The sequence below is a fragment of the Zophobas morio genome, unplaced genomic scaffold, assembly GCF_036711695.1.
Source record: "Zophobas morio isolate AGI-343-1 ecotype UQ-CSIRO unplaced genomic scaffold, CSIRO_AGI_Zmor_V1 ptg000012l, whole genome shotgun sequence".
In the NCBI taxonomy this organism is placed as follows: domain Eukaryota; kingdom Metazoa; phylum Arthropoda; class Insecta; order Coleoptera; family Tenebrionidae; genus Zophobas; species Zophobas morio.
Window position 1 is genome coordinate 28,075,024 of NW_026972117.1, and position 19,942 is coordinate 28,094,965.

Genomic DNA, 19,942 nt, shown 5'->3' on the forward strand with positions numbered 1-19,942 from the left:
CCTAATTTTTTTCAAGACCGTAAATTGTTTTAACTTTTCTTAAAAATGAATACTAAGATAAAATCACTTACATGTTTTACAACAGTTTGCGACAGTCTAGCCTAACAGTAGTTTTAATGACCAGAGAACACAACAAAAGTTAGTGTATGTGTATAATTTTGAGCTCTATAGGCCCTAAATGAGTTAGTGGAATCTTCTGTAAGCATTCTGGATGAACATTTGAATTTAACCTTCTCGGTTTGTTTAAGCATCTAACCCTTTTGTGTACCCAGCGAGAAATGCAGCATATTCAACAGAACGCGGTTTACATTAATACTTCTAAATAAATTAAATACTGAAATACGCAGTCGTTGCAGTTACCGTAACTTATTCATTTTTGATATTAGGCAGAATTTTGTTAACTGTATAAATGCACTTTAATTGCGTTGTACCTCAGTTTGATGGGGTTAAAATTGGAAACAAGCTTTTTATAGTTTTGTTTGCCTTTAAACTTCATTGTTTGCTCGTAAAAAAAGGTTGTGGTCATTATCAGGGCTCGGACCCATGCGAGTAAATTCTTGGAGCGCCAGCACATTAGTGTCCGAGAGCTGGTGATCATATACTTTTAAAAACGTTAAAAAAATTTCAGCTTTGGGCTAATATTAAAATTGTCTTATCGAATTGTTAGAATCACGTCCTTTATTTTTCACTTATATAAAATGTGAAGATCTCTGTTATATGTGACTACATCAGTTAACGTTTCTTGGAATAATGTTAATTTGCACTTATATGTCGTATTTATTAATTATAGGATCTCTGTCCAGAGAAATCGTGTAATCCATAAATATAACTATATTTTTTTACATTTCTCGGTTTTCACAATTATTGTATTGTTGTTGACGTAAAAGTCTTGTGTCACTAATTCAGCAGTAGCGCTGTCTTCAGCTTTTCCGTATTTTTATACGCATCTTTAGTTACTTAAATTCACAAATATTTGAAAACAGTCTATTACTTACTATCACTGTTGAACAAAATATAGTTACAGCTACTTTATTCATAATGTAGTTGCAGCTACTCTTTCAACTAGTAGTTAATAGTTGAATTTATTGCAAGTAGGTACTGACTACTAGTTGCAACTTGCAACAAATCCAGATGTATAGTTAACTACAAAATTAGTTGGTAATTGTCGTTAACAACTAACAACTACTTTTTTTGTCTTCGTTAACAGCCCACATAAATGGTCGTATGGACTTCAAATTTGGAAGGTCCTATAGTACACCTGCCGGATATACTATACACCGGGTAATAGCGGAGCCTTATACTCAATAATTGGGTGAATAATATTTGAAGTATCTTGTCAAAATATTTCAAATCTTCAAGAAAATTTATTTTTTTCACTAGCAGCCAGGACGCATGCAAATGTCGACTCATTTAGTGGTAGCAAATTCAACTTTTGCTACCACAGGTTCAAAAAGTAAAATTGAGGTTATGTACGCAATGTTTGATGTGATTATTTCTTAAAAAATGAACAAATGTGTGCTACAAACATTACTTGAGTATACGCATGGTAGTTGGTAGACGGTAGAAGATAAAATGATTAACTCAGCGACAAGTATAAACGGTTTTCTTTGTGTTGAAGATTTAGATTAAGTCTGATTAGAAATCAAAACAAAATCATGTTGCGTCAAAAAATTGAACGTTCATTTTTTCAATTTATTGTCTTATGGTTTCTACTAGTGAAAAAAATAGTATATTAACCACGGTTGCAAAGCCACTTCTAGACCTCGCGCTTCAGAGCCCTCGACGCTGCGCGTCTCGGGTTCTAATTTGCGCTCGGTCTAGAATGCTTGGCCTTGCAACCTTGGCTAATAATATACTATTTTTCACTAGCAGCCTGGACGCATGCAAATGTCGACTCATTTAGTGGTAGCAAATTCAACTTTTGCTACCACGGGTTCAAAAAGAAAAATTGAGGTTATGTACGCAATGTTTGATGTGATTATTTCTTAAAAAATGAACAAATATGTGCTACAAACATTACTTGAGTATACGCATGGTAGTTGGTAGACGGTAGAAGATAAAATGATTAACTCAGCGACAAGTGTAAACGGTTTTCTTTGTGTTGAAGATTTAGATCAAGTTTGATTAGAAATCGAAACAAAATCATGTTGCGTCAAAAAATTGAACGTTTATTTTTCAGTTTATTGTCTTATTGTTTCTACTAGTGAAAAAAATAGTATATTAACCACGGTTGCAAAGCCACTTCTAGACCTCGCACTTAGAGCCCTCGACGCTGCGCGTCTCGGGTTCTAATTTGCGCTCGGTCTAGAATGCTTGGCTCTGCAACCTTGGCTAATAATATACTATTTTCTACTCATTAAGGTTGAAGTTTGTCATTTTCCCATCGCTGGCAGTGGATGAAATTTCATTTCACCCTCTAGTGGAAAAATACTCGGCCGTCTACGATTTTAACGGGTCGTCCAGCCTGAGCGTTTCGCAGCTAGCGAAACGTGTCGCGTATCGCCTGCACCGACCGCACCGTCCGCTTCGCGCGCTTCGAAAATCATGACGCCTAGGCTGGACGACCCGTTAGTGTTTGACGTTTAATACTGCTAGTTTACACAAGTGAAAACAATGAACATGAGTGAGACTGACGAAGTTTCTGAAGAAATTTTGAATGCTGCCAATGCGGCATTTTCGAATCTGATACAAGTGCAGTTATTGATACAGGAAGCAGCCAACTAAGTTTAAACAAAGATACAAGTTCAAATAATACTTACGATAAAAGTGTAAATATTATTGGTGATAATTGCACAAATTGTTCTATTACAGTTAATGTATTTCAAAAATAAAATACCTACCATAAACAAACATTTATTTCCTAATTTCTTAGAAAAAATAGTATATGCAACTCGCGGATGAAGAAATTTCAACGGCTCGAGTTTCTTTTTCGCACTCGCTCGTTGCACTCGCTCGTGTGAAAAAATCACTCTCGCCGTTGAAATTCAACTTCATCCACTAGTTCCATAATGTACTATTATCCTTGACTGGCATTTGTCAAAAGATTTTTTTCACTAGTAGCCATGGAGTATGCAATTCTAGACTAGAGGTAGTAAAGTTCAACTTTTACTACCATGGTTAAAAAAGAAGATTGAGGTTATGTATGAAATACTTGATGTAATTATTTCTTAAAAAATGAATAAATGTGTGCTACTAATATTACTTGAGTATACGTAATAATACGCATGTTAGTTGGTAGACGGTAGAAGATAAAATGATTAATTCAGCGACAAGTGTAAACAGTTTTCCTTGTGTTGAAGATTATGGTCAAGTTTGATTAGAAATCAAAATAAAATCTGTAGCTTTCTGTTAGTACTTATCCATTGTTAAAGATAGTTCTTGACGTTTAAATTAACAAGATTTATTGTTATTCGTCTCAAAAACCGCTTAGGTATTATAACTACAAGGACTTACATTTTGCCCTTTTTCTTAATATGTGTAGTGTAGTCTTCTTTTCACAAGAAAGGTAAAACATGTTTAAAATGGTACATTTTTGTAGGAAAGGATCCATTTTGCAATTAAGCTCCGCCCCTCGGTCTGACAGCGAATGAAAAATTATTCACAATTAAGCTTGGGATATGGGTGGGGCTTAATTTGTCGTTTGTTGTTTCTTAATATACGTAGTATTTTTTGAACAACACGATACTCTAAAACATGTTTTTTATTTCTTGTCGAGAAATAAGGATTGTGGAATTAAACTCCGCCCCTTGGCTCACGACGAAAAAAAATCATCACAATTTAAATAGGGCGGGTGGGCGAGGCTTACATTTGCTTCTTTTCTTAATACGTGTAGCCATCTTTTTACAAAAAGAAACTTAAAACATGTCTAAAATGTTAAATTTGTATATGGAAATATCGATTTTGCAACTACGCTCCGCCCTTCGGTCTGACAACGAATGAAAAATTCATCATGATTGAGATCGAGATGTGTGGGGCTTCTCCTTTGGTTTTCTTTTTTTAATTAATACACTTACCTAGTTTTATTTGTATAACACGATTAATTAAGAACATATTTCACATGATAATTTCTCGTAGTTAAATAAGTACTTTACAATTAAGCCCCGCCCCTTAGCTTACGACGAATAACAAAAAATCATCAGAATTGCGATAAGGTGGGTGGGCGGGGCTTATATATATATATTGCCTTTTTTTTTTCTTAATATACATAGCCATCATTTCAGAACAAGAAATTTAAACATGGTTAGAATGGTACATTTTTGCAAGGAAATATCGTTTTTTGCAATTATGGGCCAAAGCCTAATTGCAAAGTAATATTTCCTTATATACATTTTTCATTTTGAACATGTTTTAAGTTTCATGTTGTGAAAAGAAGTCTACACATATTAAAACAAAAAGTCAAAATGTAAGAACGCCCACCCGCCCCACCTCCATTGTGATGATTTTTTTTTATTCGTCGTGAACCAAGAGCTTAACTGCAAAATACTTTTTTTTTACAAGAAATTAAAAGTATGTGTTGAGTATCGTGTTGTTCAAAGAATACTATGTATTATATTAAGAAAAAAGGCAAAATATAATTAATTAATTAAATTATTAATTTGGAAAGATATCTAATTGTTATGAAATATCGAAGACTGGGCGCTTAGTGGAGGTCGACAAAATTTGTACATGTATATATAATATACAGGGTGTTAATAAATGCTTTACTTCCGGTGGTCTATGCAATTTATTAATGTGCCGCTTCATTTGACTTTTTGCAAAATTATTTTATTTCTTTAAATCACAAAGAATGTGTGTGTGAATTAGAGCAGAAAAATTATGGGGTAAGTTTGATGGGATCCCGTAAACTCTTGATATTTGCGAAACAAGCTAATTGAAATTTACAAACTGTAAATATTTACTTTTTCCGCTTCATTGGCCTTCCTGAAACAACCACGTACTTAATAATGAGAGTGTGTGTACAAAATTTGACGAATGTTGCGAACACCGACTACTTTTTGTTAAGATTTATCTTGTCAGAAAATACTAATAAGATCGTTCCATTAAAAAATCAAACGGTGTGCTTATTTCCAAAAGCATAAACAAAATTTTTTGCAAATTTTGTATCCTATGTGGCTCCCTTGGTAGTAGTTTTAAAGTAAGCAATGGATCACTTGTAAGGAAATACACTGCAATATAATGTGAATATTTTTGTTGTTGTTTGATTTTACTTCCATCAGTTATAATAAAACAAATAAGATCTATGACCTACAGTATAGATTAATGCTTTTCGAATAACGCTGAAATAATCTCTTTTACGTTATACAACGCAGACTGCAGTAACGATTTTCTGTTATCGTATGACTCTTCCATAATTCTTCATGTTGTACGATAGCATGAATTAGTTTATAGTTTTCTCCGCCATTTTTTTCAGATGTTATCCTGTTTTGGATAGATTCCAGGAGAATTTTACGTCCGAAAGAAGTTTTATTAGGGCAAAAGGATTTGTTTTTCTTGGCAACGGTATGAGTATTTTTGTATTTTTTCTTTTATATTCATAGCACTTATTTATTTCTTCTTGTTAATGCTAATGTAGTGAACAAATCCGTTACGGCTTTTAAATACATTGTAAAGTTTGATCTGAGATCGCATAAATACATTTTTGGTATGTAATTTTATATGTTTGTAGAATTATATACTAAACTGGCTCATTAGAGGATAATCTCCTACGTCCTGCGTATCTATCTTTAAGAAAACATACAAAGGTGTTACGCATTCGTAATATATTGCTCAAGTAAGTGTATTTTTGTTTTATTTAAAACTAGGAACTGCAGATACCAGTTTAATATTTAAACGAATTTTGAACCGGGGAATATTCTTAGATACATCGTTAGAAAAACAACAGTAGATGAAACAAATGGAGGTCATCCCTGACCTCTTCGGCAGTTTGCCAAACTTCTAATCAGGTGTGCGTGGCTATTTTATTACATCACGATACGTCACATTCGCCAAGTGATTAAGCAAAAAGGTGAACCGTATATTAATATCCGTGTATCATTATCAAAATACGTGGATTTGTTCTTTATTTTTGTGAAATATTAACATAAACTTCGTGTGAGAAAGTTTGCTTCTGTTATTGTACATAGCAGTTCTTTACGTTTTTTAAAAAATTCAAACACGTCAAATATGTAGAAATATCTACAATTTTTTCTCATATTTGTAAGCTAGTATGACAAAGAAGACAACAAATGTAATTTTATTTATTTATTTGTAATTCATAGATGACCTTTATTGTTTTTTTGTAAAAATATCAAGCTTTTTTAATAAACAGGGAATTTGTTCAATAGCTTTTCATAGCTCGTCATTTATTTTCTGAAGTGTAGGAGTTCTCTTTTCATGTCAATTTAATGCAAGAGAATTAAACTAGCGTCATTGGTCTCTAGCGTATAATTTTGAGAGAATTAAATTACGGACTTAACGGACCTTTAGAGCTAACCTTATTCCACACAACGAGGCAGAGTTCGAGTAGATCCTATGCTGAAAATGGAACATTAACGAAATCCTGGTATTCATTAGAAAGAAAAATGTATTCACCCTTATAAAGTAATTGCATTTTAACTTTAATAAAGTGTTAAATTTTAGTATTTATAAACGAGGCTTTTTTAAATATCGTTGAAGATTTAGTGGAATCGCTATATACATCTATGACAAATATACTGTAAGATGATTCGTGGCCAGATAACGCCTTTTAGGCCTAATTATCAATATGTAAAACTTTAAAACCTGCACTAAAAATTCCACCTACATTAATAACAGTTATTACCATTTGCACGACACTACGGTGCTTATGTTTATAAGAACAAGATGGAAAAAAATAATCAGAACTACTGTTGGTTTGATTCCGAGAACAGACGTTCGAAACACTTTAATTTTGTTGTGTCCGACAAAATCGTATTACGAACGTTGGACCGTGAACAGCTCTCTTAAAGTATCTTTTTTACAATATCGATCTGTGTACACTATTCAAGCAACTATTCCAAAAAATTCTAATGTTGACAGTTTTTTTAAGTGCAAATCTTGACTGGAATCATGGCACCCAAATTTTATTTATCTATGTAATTGCATGTGTACAACTCAATTGATAAAATTTTTAATATAGAAAAAATATTATATTAATAATATTTCGAGTATTATTAAGATCGATGATTAGGTATTACAATATACCTATATACAGTAACAGATGTACCTTGTATCAACCATATTGATTGCTGGATAACACGTGTTATGTATATCATACTAAAAAAGAACTCTGTTGAATGCAGGAAATTGACAGGATCGGGCAACATGCAACAGAATGACATAAAATATCCAATTTTTTTAAGGCATTAGATTCACTATTTTGCAGTGATAAATCCCTTCAAGTTTGGGGACATTCTAATACAGTATCTGAGGAAAATATTAAAAGTACATAAGCAGATTTTTTAAGTGTCCATAACAAATTTATTGGTTATACAAACACTGTCCGGTTTGCAAGCGATTTTCTGCGAAAAATTATAAAGCGAAAAAACAAAACTTCTGAGGGTTTGATTCGGAATTTTCCACATATCGTCAGTACTTTGCTAGATCCATTAGACGTTATTTCGTAAGTATTCACTATTTAAAAACCGGAAGTATACATCGTTAATACTGAAACGATGATCGATCTTTACGACCAGTGGACACAGTTTAGTGGCTAATAGTCTCGGGAAACACAGTGACACCGCTATTTAAGTCGCACCTATTCTAAACCTCAGCGCTGAGTAGCATGGTGTGCTTCCAAGTCAAAATTTCCAGGTGCCAAGTGGAGGTTGATCATTACCTAGATTCTCTACAAAATGAGTAGAGAGACATAGATGCATTCCTAGAGACTGTTAACGTTCTGCGCAGTCGAGACCTGGAGCATCTGACCGTCAAGACGCCTCTGGCCTGGAGAAATCCCGGAGCCGTCAGCGTCGGATCAGTGACCGTTACTTTTGTTTTATTTTGCTTCCCTTTGGAACAGAGTTTGTTCCTTTATAGAACTCAATTTTTGTTTCAAACCGGAAGCCATGGCACACATTGGGACTTATGGTTTCACTATGAGTAAATTTTAATAGCGGAATTGAGTATACGAATGAACATGACTTTCTGTCAGCTTTAAAGATTAAATAACTTCAAAAAGTTGTTTTATTATATCTAAGATTTTTTGCCTACCATCACTATAGATGTTTCAATAAATTAATAAATTTACTCAAAATAAATACTTCACTCATCTTTTTACTTACACATTACGTTTTGGGAAAGTGGAAGACGAATGGATTTATTTATATAAAGTATATACAAAACCAACAAATGGGTTTATATATTTTCCATTTATCATTATTGGTTTGTGAGGTTAATTTAGAAGCTATAAGGGTTACATTACGTGTTAAAAAATCAGTCATTGAAGCTGCAGTTGTAGTAATTTGATATATTAAATTATCATTTAGTAATCTCCTGAATTCCCTAAGTGACAGCTCTAATAGATTATGAAAAGATTTCGAGAAAATGTGTTATTTGATTGAAACCCGAGTAAGGTTCGGAATTAATTATGATGTCGCAACAGTTAATTCCATTTCTGAGCTTCATTGCACACGATAGAAGTGGAGATTAAATCATTTCATGTATGTGTGTTCTTTTACAACGAATTAAAATTGGAGTCAATGCGAACATGTGAGATTATAAAGGTTAAAAGATTTCTGTTAAAAAAATGAATGAACTAGCTGAACGCGTTGGACCCTGTCCAATTCAGCAAAAATATTTAAATTATGGTTTTGTTTGTAGTGAATGATAAACTTTAATTTTATAAGTTAGGACTAAATAAAGCCAAGTTAGATTTTATACGTACCAGAAGTCACACGGAGCGTTTTCTTGTATTAGTTTTTATTTCGCGAGCTAAAGTTAAAGGGGGTCGAAAGGCTACTTTTATATTTTTCTCGACGTTTCATGACTCCCAGAGAATGATAAATGGAGCTCCCGTTTCCGTCTGTCTGTCGTCTGTGTTGATATTTTATTAGACAGACTATCTAATATTGGACCGATTCTTTGAAGTTTTATGTGTGTTAGAAAATTCGTTTATGTAAAACGTATACCAAAATTTGTCGGATCATCCACGTCAACAATTTCATGTCATATATTTTTTATTTTTATCAAATCAAGTACGGCTTACCCCATTTTTCCGAATTTTTGGGAATTCCGTACTGTTATTATTTTTATTACACTGTATCTGTTTAAATGGCTGTGCCCCTGCGAAAATGTAGTTGACATTTTTACGTGTACGTTAACATTTTAACATATAGGGATAATAAAAAATAAAATTCCCAAAATTATATTTTATAATTTTGCCAAGAAGATTTTTTTATTGGATTGTGCTTCAAAGGCGAGGGAGGTTTAGTTTAAATAACCTTAGACTAATCTTCGGTTCGGCTTGTTACGTTGTTTTAAATACCGGGTGATTTTTTTTATTATGATCTAGTTACCTTGACAGAACAATTTCGGCCGAAAAGTAGGTCATAACTTGACACAGTTTTTAATTAAAAACAATGATAAAAGTTTAATGAATTTAGCACGTTTTTCACTTTGTTCTTAAAAATGTGTATTATTGTGATGAATTTGCAATTTCACAATTTAAGCCGAATATGGGTTGTCTGTGGCTGAGGTCAGAAAGTTAGTTGTGTTATATCAACAAGAATTAAAACCTCATTGGATTTGAAATGATTTATTTATCATAAATAAAATTTTTCATTGAATTTGGAACAGTTGTTGGAAGTATTGCCCCCCAGCTTTGATACCTAAATTGACTCGGCATTGCATATTCTCAAATACTCGAGAGTAAGAACTACCGACGAAACACTTTCACACTCTTGTATGATTCTCACTTTTGGGTCTTTAATAATTGTATCCACTGATTGTTTAAAAATTGTATTTTTCAAAATCCGCATGGATAAGAAATAAGCTGTTAGAGTACATAAGAAGTAATAACAGAACAGATATAGTTCCTAGCATAGAATATTAACAGATGTAGGATGTGATAAAGTGATTGTAGTTCCAATAGTGACAAGCGCAAGCAAGATTAATATCGAAAAATCTACCGCAACATCTGAAAGCCATAATCACAGCACAGAAAAAAAATTATCCTCGAGACATGCAGACTAAGACGTATTCTGCAACAATGAAAGAAACAACAATAATAATAATAACAATCATGATTTATTGCCTAACAAGGAATGACAGATGTATGTAAATCACATTAAACCATCAAAAAGATTATTATATTGGTATGATTATCGGAAGCACATTATGTCAAATGATGTAATAATATATGTAAAAAAATAATACAAAGATAGAATTACAAATTAAAATTAGCACATGGTGACAATTTTCACAAAACGAAAGCACTAAATTTAGAAAGTTTGTTGTAAAAATGTAGTTATATTGTATAAATTTTTGTGTGTAACTCTGTGCAGCATTCTGGAATGATTTTATAAGCTTAAAGTACAGATCGTGACACTTTGATTGCTAATATGCTGTAACAACACACGATTGTGCTATAACATTTGTTTCACATGATTTCATTTTCAGATAATATAAAATATCACTTGGAAAATACATTTTCTTTATGCTCATTTGCCTGGACCTTAACTAGATAACTGATTTCCGAAACAGTGCAATATACCGCTTTTTGTTAAATATCTCACAGATTTTGTTAGAGTAGCGCTCACTTCACTCTTCTATTACGTAATTAAGATTGATTGAATAACAAATCATAATATATTAAGCGCTCAATTAATTTATGGGTGGACAAATTAGACGATGACCTTAGTTAACAGTTTTTTGTAACTAACAGGTCACATTCTTTTACAATTAAACTGAATAAAATGCGCGTAATAGAAATTCTTGTTGTCTTGTTTTTAATTATGTTTACATGTTATATTGTTGTTGAAAAATGCGTAGATGAAGAAAATCTGACATTTAAGTGCAAATTAAACTGCGGCGCTCAAATTGAGTTAGAGTAGGGTTGTTTTTGTTTTATTTTTAATAATATGTTTGAGATTATTATTTCTGTAGTAAAAATTAAAAGTAATTACATTGACCGTGTTATTGCATCCGTAGATTAAAAGTCAAATGTAGATTGTAGGTACTAAAATATTGTAAAAAGTAATTTTACACATTTCGCACTGGTGCTCTAAATCTCTCTTGTACTGACAAGTACCATATATTCCAAAAAAAATCCTCTAGTGGGCTAATAAATTTATTTTTAAAATAACGATTTTCGCATCGTAGCTGTTTGACACTTTATTTGGCACTTATTTGACCGTAACTGTCAAACTAAAAAAGGAACGCCTTGGTGTTGCCAACACCATTATTTTAAAAATAAATTTAATGGCATACTAAAGGACTTTTTTTCGATCACATGGTACCTATCTGTATATTAATTTCCAGTATACCTCCTAATAACTTATCGGCAATAATGCTAATACATACGTATGTATATAGGATGTTTCAACGGATCTGATATGTCAACGATGATACACTAATACAAACTCTTTTGGAGTGTTCTTAATAAAATTTTCAAGAATATTTGAATGTTAAGGTGTTTTCAGCAGTGTCTGAAACAGTTGCATCTACATGTACGAGAGTTAATTGACTATTTTTAGCTTTGAAGTAAAGAGTCACTGACGTCACAGTCTTAACTTTGTGGACAAATATGTATATTCTAAAAATATATATGTAGTTAGATTAAAATCTTTAAACTTTTTATACGTGTCACATTTAACGAAAAAAAAAAAATTGTGCGTTAGCATACTTATTCTTAGTTTCTTGTAAAATATGCATTAAAAAATAGTGCTACCGCCAAAAAATGCCTGATGTTATAACTTTAAAGACTTCAACCATGCAATTTCTAATTTGTTGTAGTAACTATACATTTTGAAATGTGTTTTTTTCACATTTCAATTAACGCATCGTAGGAGAAAGTGCGTAATATATCTTTACAATAATTACACTAAATGTCGACAAAGAATGTAGGTTAAATTTTAAAACACATTAATAAGATAATAAAATAGAGAAACTTTATTTAAGTACGGTTTTTTCTTTTTCAGAAAACAGAAGGTGTTTCAATCAATATCACTGAACAAAACGCCGTATACATCAAAATGGTCGGTAAGTACTAGTTTGTTTATATATTTTTTATACCTGGTAATAAAGTAGGCCAAACAAAATGGTATGGCGCAGTTTAGATGCTTAGAAGTTCGTTGGTGTTTCTTGATTTTGGAATTGTAATTTAGTGATTTCAAAAACGTTAGTAAGGTTACGATTTATTTTTACAAAAGTTGATTGAAAAAAGAGTATTTTCTGTAAAAAAATGGTGCATTTATTGTTCTATTCCAATAAAATTAAAAGGTTAACGTAATTTACACAAAAATTATGAAAAACAAAATATTTTTTGAATCTGTGGGTTATCTATGCAAATTTTGGCATGACAAACTAAACAGTGAAAAGAAAAATGCATTCCGGCCGGTTTGACGAAAGCTTCTCGAGCAAAACCGATGTGGAAATAGTTTGACTCCAGTTAACAGTAAAAGCAATTAGAAGATGTTTGTGTGGCAAGAGGATATATTTTTGAAATAAATACAACTGCATCGAAACTCGCTCTGATATTAAAAGATTTCGCCTTCAATATGAGGCGTAATCAAGACTATGGAACACTATCGTAAAAGGTCTGCAGTTTAATGTAATAATTGTACCTTTCAAAAATGAAACCCACCTTTTGTAAATAAAAATTTGAAATTAGTCTTATTATTTATCATTTTCAACGAAATGACAAATCTGATAATTTTGCATTGGTGAAGAAGTATCGCTGAAACTCAGTTCTTGTTGATAGTCATGCAGAAATATAAATGATTTAAATTTTATCTTCAAATATGACATTTGTGTAAAGACTGTGTTACAAATTTAGTAGTGTTAAATTATAGCTATACAGGGTTTTCATAAATGATTCTAAGGGCGTAGTTGGTCATGGATTTCCAAAATCCCGCTTGCCTCATTATAACAGTTCTCACTTGTTGTTAATGTCGTTTGTTACCTGTGATTTAAGGTTATCATTTTTATTGTTCTAATGTTTTTCAATCGTGAATTACAGTAATTCTCGTTGATCCAAGCACGAAAGGACGTCTTTATCGCAGTGGGAGATTCGTAAATGGAGGGTGTGTGTATTTTGTAACCCCCTGTAAGCAAGAATATCTGGTCAAATACCCTGATTTACAAATGTAAGAAACTAGAGTGTGACATTAGAGATGTATCAACAGATTTGTTCGAACTGGCAGTGTCAACAAAGGAAATCTTCTGGAAGACCTTCAACATCTGCGGAAGTTTTTGATGATTTGAGACGACTTGAGCAAAATCCGCAAACATATTTGATAATATAGTCTCAGCAATCAGGAGTTCCTGTTGCAACATGAAATTGAACAATGGGTCCAAAGCATTAACGAAAGGATGTTACAGAACATTTTTGTAAATAAGAAAACGAGAGTGAACATGTGCCTTGAACATGGTATTTCTCATGAGTCCTTGGGCATTTAGTAAAGTCATATAAAGTGAGAGGCGGCACGCTTCCAGGACCTACTTCGACCCTATAATCATGTATAGAAACGCTGTAGAAACATAAAAAGCGGCCCTATCAACTGAAAATGTATTATTAATGAACATTATTGTTATTATGCATAAATATTGTATTAGAAGTAGTGTATTTTTTTGTTGCTTATAAAATAATTTTAAAAGTTCGGAATGACATTATGAACTTGATAATTACCATAGCACATTTCACAATAATTAAACGACAAATAGAAATTTCCCACGACTTGAACATAAAACCTGTATGTTAGACCTGACACTTTGAAAATTTTGATGTTGTCTGTACTTTATTGTCACTTTACCATTTGAAATTTAAAAGATTTGTACCGTCGCATCCATTGTCAGCATGTCCACAGTGTCAAAAAAGAGGCCCAAGATTTTTTGGCCGCGACTATATTTGACGTGTTGACATAAGTTTTGTTGACATTTTCGTAATTACTGTAAATTTTTCCCTGTAATTGGGTGTACAAATACCTGACTAAAGTATTATTATTATTATTGTTATTGTTTTTAATCATTACTGTGGTTTTGATGAACTTGAATATCTTTAATAGATGTATCTGTGATATTGCTCGAATAACTTTTGAGCATCTACTGTTTGTATCTGCATTGTTGCATAATTGTTACCATGTTGAAACCTTTTAATAAACTATGATTAGTTATAACTTATAACTTGTGTTCAGTGTATCGTAAATTATATTAAAAATGTGTTAATACTAACAGCTTAGTCAATTTTAAGACCGAGAGTGCATAAATTAAAAGTTCCATAAAATTACATACTACGAAAGAGACGTAACAAATAATTGTCCCTTCACAGACTCATTTATGAAAGCTTTGTATTGCGGCATTTTCTACATGTTATTTTTAGTAGTGACTGGAGACACAATCAAAGGAAGCAAGACGGAGTAGTATTTCGTGATTCAAGCATATCAGTGATAATAACTGAGTGATTTTAATTAAAAAATATAGTTTTTTAAGTTGACTATTTTCGTTAACATTTGAAATCTATTATTATGTCAATATTTGTGTATACCGTCTTGTCTTTTTCTTCTCCAAGACAGAAAACTGTGATGCATTTCAGAATTTCAGTTTCATATTACTTATCGATTAGTTTGGAAGATTTTTCTAATTTTTTTTTCAACACTTTCCAAATTAGTGACGTGAAAAAATTACCAACATGTACTGCATATAATAATAATCATTGTGAGTCGGTATTAGTAGCTGCTATATTAAAAAAAAATACTTTAATACTACTAATAAGCGCACAATTAGCTACAGTTCACTTCATAAATGTTTCAATCACAATGAATATTTCGAGTGAGAAAAGGTATCCTCTCTTCTTCTTGGGACATTGAAATATTTTCTCTTGCAAAATATCATCTGCAATTTAGAAATAGCTACTGTTAAAAACAGGTCAACAGAGAAAAATTCAGCTGAACATCACACTCAAATGAAACTAATTTATTTTTGTTAAATCGAGCTTATCCGTCGTTGTAAAATTTCTCGTTTTGACATATTGAGGTTGCACATAAAATATGGTGCGCGCAACACGTTTAGCGTTTTCGCTTTTCATTTCGAAAAGCTTTTTCCCTGAAGGCGGTGTGAACCGAATCCCCAAATTGCGTCTTGGGCCCTCCGTGCCTCGATCGGGCGTTATAGTGATTGCCTTGTTTGCAAGACGCAAAAGACAAGGCGCCGAAATGTAGGATAAAAGAGGAACCTAACAACTTTCGGTTTGTTGGATCGATAGCTTTATTACTGTCACTCGGCAAAGTGTTTATGGTTAAGTTCATTTCCCTCTCGAGACGATTCTTGTGTAATGACTTCGTGTATCGAATCCAAGCGTTTCCTCTAATCTAAACTTGTTCCACGCACAGTTCCGGCCCATAGATTCGACTGAACTTGGAAGTTGCTAGTTTGTTTTTTTCTTCTTTGCGGAAATTTATCCTGCTTTAAAGTATTACGGAAAATTGAATCCTAAGAACTTTCAATCTAGATTTGTAATTACGAAATGCGGCGAGTATTGAATTTCTTTAGGTTAGGGAATGTCGCAGCGTCGTTGCGGCTTGCAGTTGTACTTCTGGGATGTCCATTCGGACATCAAAAAGCTTGGCTCAAGTAGATTGCTGCTTTCTGATCGAACTTACTCATTTTACTTCCGATTGGTTTTATTTTGTTTTTTAATGGATATTGTTCACAAGTTTTAAAAGCTACAGCCCATTGCAGTCTACCCCTATTAGTACACAAATGCGGGTCACATCATACCATAATTATGCTTCCCAGGCATGACTTACTATGAGAATATAACCACCTGAACTATCATCAGTGATAATGCAGTCTACCAACTGCCTTGGTCAACAAACTTTTCGATATATTTTGTTTCTACTGCATACCATTGATTGGTTACAAAGCAGAGCTTATTTACAACTTTCCACACTGAAGTTGTGGTACGAGCACTGGCTCTGCGTCTGAAAGGTTCCGGGTTCGATTTCAAATCAAGAACGATTCACCACATTGTCCCGAAAATTTTAATTACTTATTTTTACTGATTATACTTAGTATTAATAAGGTAATAATTATTATAGTAACAGCTACTTACGCAATCATGTTTTATCCCAATGCAGTTTAATTAATAATAATTTTATAATTTTTCGAAGAAGTTATATTTGTTCAACTGTACATTAGGAGCAAGAGACATTCTGTATAAATAACCTTAGGCCAATTTATGAGAGGCAAGACAATTTTGGAAGATTTTTAAATTTTCAACTTTCTGTTTACAGCCATTAGAGTAAATCGGTGTATTTTAAATCATTAAACAAAACTAAGAACCATCCCGATTAACAACAACAACAAAAAATGCAATGAAATTGTTTCATCCGTTTGAGAGCTACGATGCCACAGATAGATAGACAAAGCTGTCAAACTTCACTACGTATCTAACAAAAGTTATAATGAAAGTTTTGTGAAATTTCAGGAATTGAGTGGAATGATCTTATAAAGTTAAGAACAGTAAATTTTAACTTAAAAAGTAACTTAAAATTTTTAGCTCAGATAAATAAGCAACTCTAAAACTAGCAATAAAAATTAAAAGTTGTTAGGTTTTAACTAAGTTTTTATTTTGTTGGAAATAGTTTATTGTAGTCTGTGTTCAATTTATTTTGATTTAAACTGCATTTGAGAAAGTCGTAATATGCAACATATTTTCATTTAAAAAGAACATTAAAAAATAAGAATGATTTGAATCATGATTTAAAACGCATTGATTTAAATCGGGCTAACCCTGATAAAAAGACATGGGACTGGCAAAATGTACAGTCTATGAACAGAAGTTGGTAATGTTCATCGTGTAAAGCATTAGTTATTAATTTGGCTACTTTTTTTGTTTAAATACTATTCGAGTGGGCTAGGGGAATGTTTCCTATAAGAAAACGGGTGGATTTTTAATTTTGCCGTGTTATTTACTATCTTCACGAGAAGTTTACGTGTAGAAAAATAAAGACCATACCTGAAGTACAGTCCAACAAATTTCGCGTCTTTGAAAAATTAAACAAAATGATCTTGCGACAGGCGCGGATAGAGGATTTGTTTAGGGGGGGGGGGGGGGGGGGGCAATTTTTGTGCGATTTTACCTATCTCCCAGAAATTCGTTCTAAACAAAAAAAATTACTCCTATAAAATAAAATTTTACCTAGTATACTCTTTTTCACATAACGTGGGTGACATTTGGTTGTTTTCATTACACGTATAGTGTACAGTAGAACCTCAATAATCCGAATTAATTGGGAAAAAGGTGTGTTCGGATAAACGATTTGTTCGGATCAGCGATTTTCCCAAAAATCTGAAAGGGAATTGAATAACAACTTTATACACAGTTGAAAACAAACTTCAAGAAATAACCCTTAATTTTATTAAACAAAGTTAAAGAATTCTTAAGCAACAATGGATAATAGATACATTTTAAAAAAATATTACTCCGTGACCATAAACACGCTATCTTTTTAGAATCAACACGTCGGGATCTATACCCTGAATTTTTTCAGAATTTTTAGATGAATTTTTCAAAAATGAAATTTTCCATTATGTATTACCTCCATTATGCAAATTTCGACCCATTCTCGATGATTTTCGAAATTTAACTAAATACATTTTCTTGTAGATTTTGGGCCTCAAAAGTCACTTCTGGCTTCATTTCTTCGGTAACTTAAACCATTTTTCCAGATTCGTCCAGTTGAAATATCGTAATTGTAAAAATTTCGAAAAATTCGAATTTCACACCGAATTTTCCGAAAATATTGCTCGGTTGCCATTAAATGCTATATTTTTGGAATCAGCACGTCGGGATGTACATATATCCCTGAATTTTTTCAGAATGTTTAGACAACCTTTTTAAAAATGAAATTTTACTCATGCAAATTTTTATCCATTTTCGATGAAATTTAACTAAATACTTTTTCTTGTAGATTTCGGGCCTCATTTCTTCGATAACTTCAACTTTTTTTCCAGAATTAGTTAATTAATTCAGTGCATTGAAATATCGCAATTTTTAAAAATTTCAAAATATTCAATACAACACGTACAGAAAGATCTTGCGTCATTTTTGCAAGTAGGTGCATGTTTTCAAGTTCAGTTCGGATTGCAGAGTTTTTGTTCGGATTAAAAAGATATCGACTTCAAATAGCCTGTGTTCGGATTACTGGATGTTCGGATAATCGTGAATTCGGATTATAGAGGTTGTACTGTGTTTACAAAATGAAATGCGATTTCAAAATTTTGAAATTTGTCAAAATAAAGTACCTCGGTCGTGTGTCAGGGGGGGGGGGGGGGCAATTGCACCCATTGCCCCCCTCTGGATCCGCGCCTGTCTTGCGAACTTTTATGTGGGTATAAAAAGCTAAATGACATCCTATAAATCTATTTTGACACCCTATAACTTGTTTTGTTTGTCTAGGACTTACAACTTTTTTTTAATGACGCTGTATTTTTTAGAGATACTTAATTGTAGAATTTGTCTTTAATGTACCATACTTTAATCACCCATATCCCACCACTGTCTATGATTCAAACGCGTTATGTTATGAAAACATACTTGTTTATATTTGGACTGGACTGTCCTCGTCCTCCACCCATGATAAGAAACGGATTAACAATTACTCCAAAAATATGAATACATTGATAAAGGGCAAGGCTATGCCTGTATTAGTACATTATTTATGTTATTTATGTTATTTGTTATTTTATCAGACGTATATAATTTTATCAAATGTTATGCCCAGGGAGTAAAAATATAAAAGAATGTGAAATCTACCTTCGTAAATGTAAATACTAAATTGCGTTTTTGCATAAATTGTTCTTTAATTTAGACATTTTGTGATTTTAATTATTTACTATTCCCGGGAGAAGAAATGCAAGAAAGTAATGTCAGAATTTCTTGTTGCTCGAGGATTGATAATACAATTTCTTGTGTATGTATTGTTAAATGTTGTGGCACGTTATGGTCTTAGAACCATATGTATTTTTTTTTTTTTTGTTGAGGTTTGGAAACATTGCGAAAAACCTAGATAAAACTATCCAATCAAATTTCTGTAAAAAATATAACTCGATAATATTCCAATCCACTTGGATTGTTATTAAAATTTGCCTCATATCAGTTTGTAATTTCTTTTGTATCGATTTTTTTATTAATGCGAAACGTCATTTACTCCATATCCAGCTTGCAGAGTTTTTTGTTACTGAATAATTCCAAACAACGATAGTGTAATGCTAGAATTTTGATTATTAATTAAATTATTTAGATTAAACTATGCTGAACGAACTCACGAAGCATTCACTTATTTTTAATTATTTGAAGTCATTGTACCTACTTACGAAAAAGCACATCTTGCAATTAGTACCACTTGTGAAAGAGAACATGAACATTAGGTTAAACATCAGTTTCATGACAACAAAATATTTGTGCTTAAAACTGGAGGTATGGCCATTTTATACAATGTTTAAAAATTTCGGGAAATTCCTGAACATTTTGCCATTTTCTCGGTTTGCTTAAAGATTAGCTGACTGGGATTGGAACACGGCCGAAACTTCAACTTTTTTTAAAGTAAATTTAATAACTGTAATAATAATTAATTCTGTATAAATATAAAGCAAGCTGTTTTTTATAAATCTACTTACTTTAAAAATAAAATTCGGTATCCGTGCGATGTATGGCTCATATAATTAGAACGGAAAAATGGAATGGAAAATTTTGCAGATGCGAGTGCCCACTCCTATGGCGATGTTG

General features: G+C 32.3%; 1 protein-coding gene across 8 annotated transcripts in view; it reads left to right on the forward strand.

Moving 5' to 3' along the window:
* The window catches only part of LOC135128133 (3',5'-cyclic-AMP phosphodiesterase 4A-like), a 158,690-nt gene that overhangs the window by 90,751 nt on the left and 47,997 nt on the right, over nt 1–19,942 (forward strand). For all 8 annotated transcript variants that reach the window (XM_064055011.1, XM_064055016.1, XM_064055010.1 and 5 more), the window contains one exon: nt 12,135–12,195. In XM_064055011.1, coding sequence (XP_063911081.1) covers nt 12,135–12,195 — 61 coding nt within the window. The remainder of the gene's footprint in view (nt 1–12,134; nt 12,196–19,942) is intronic.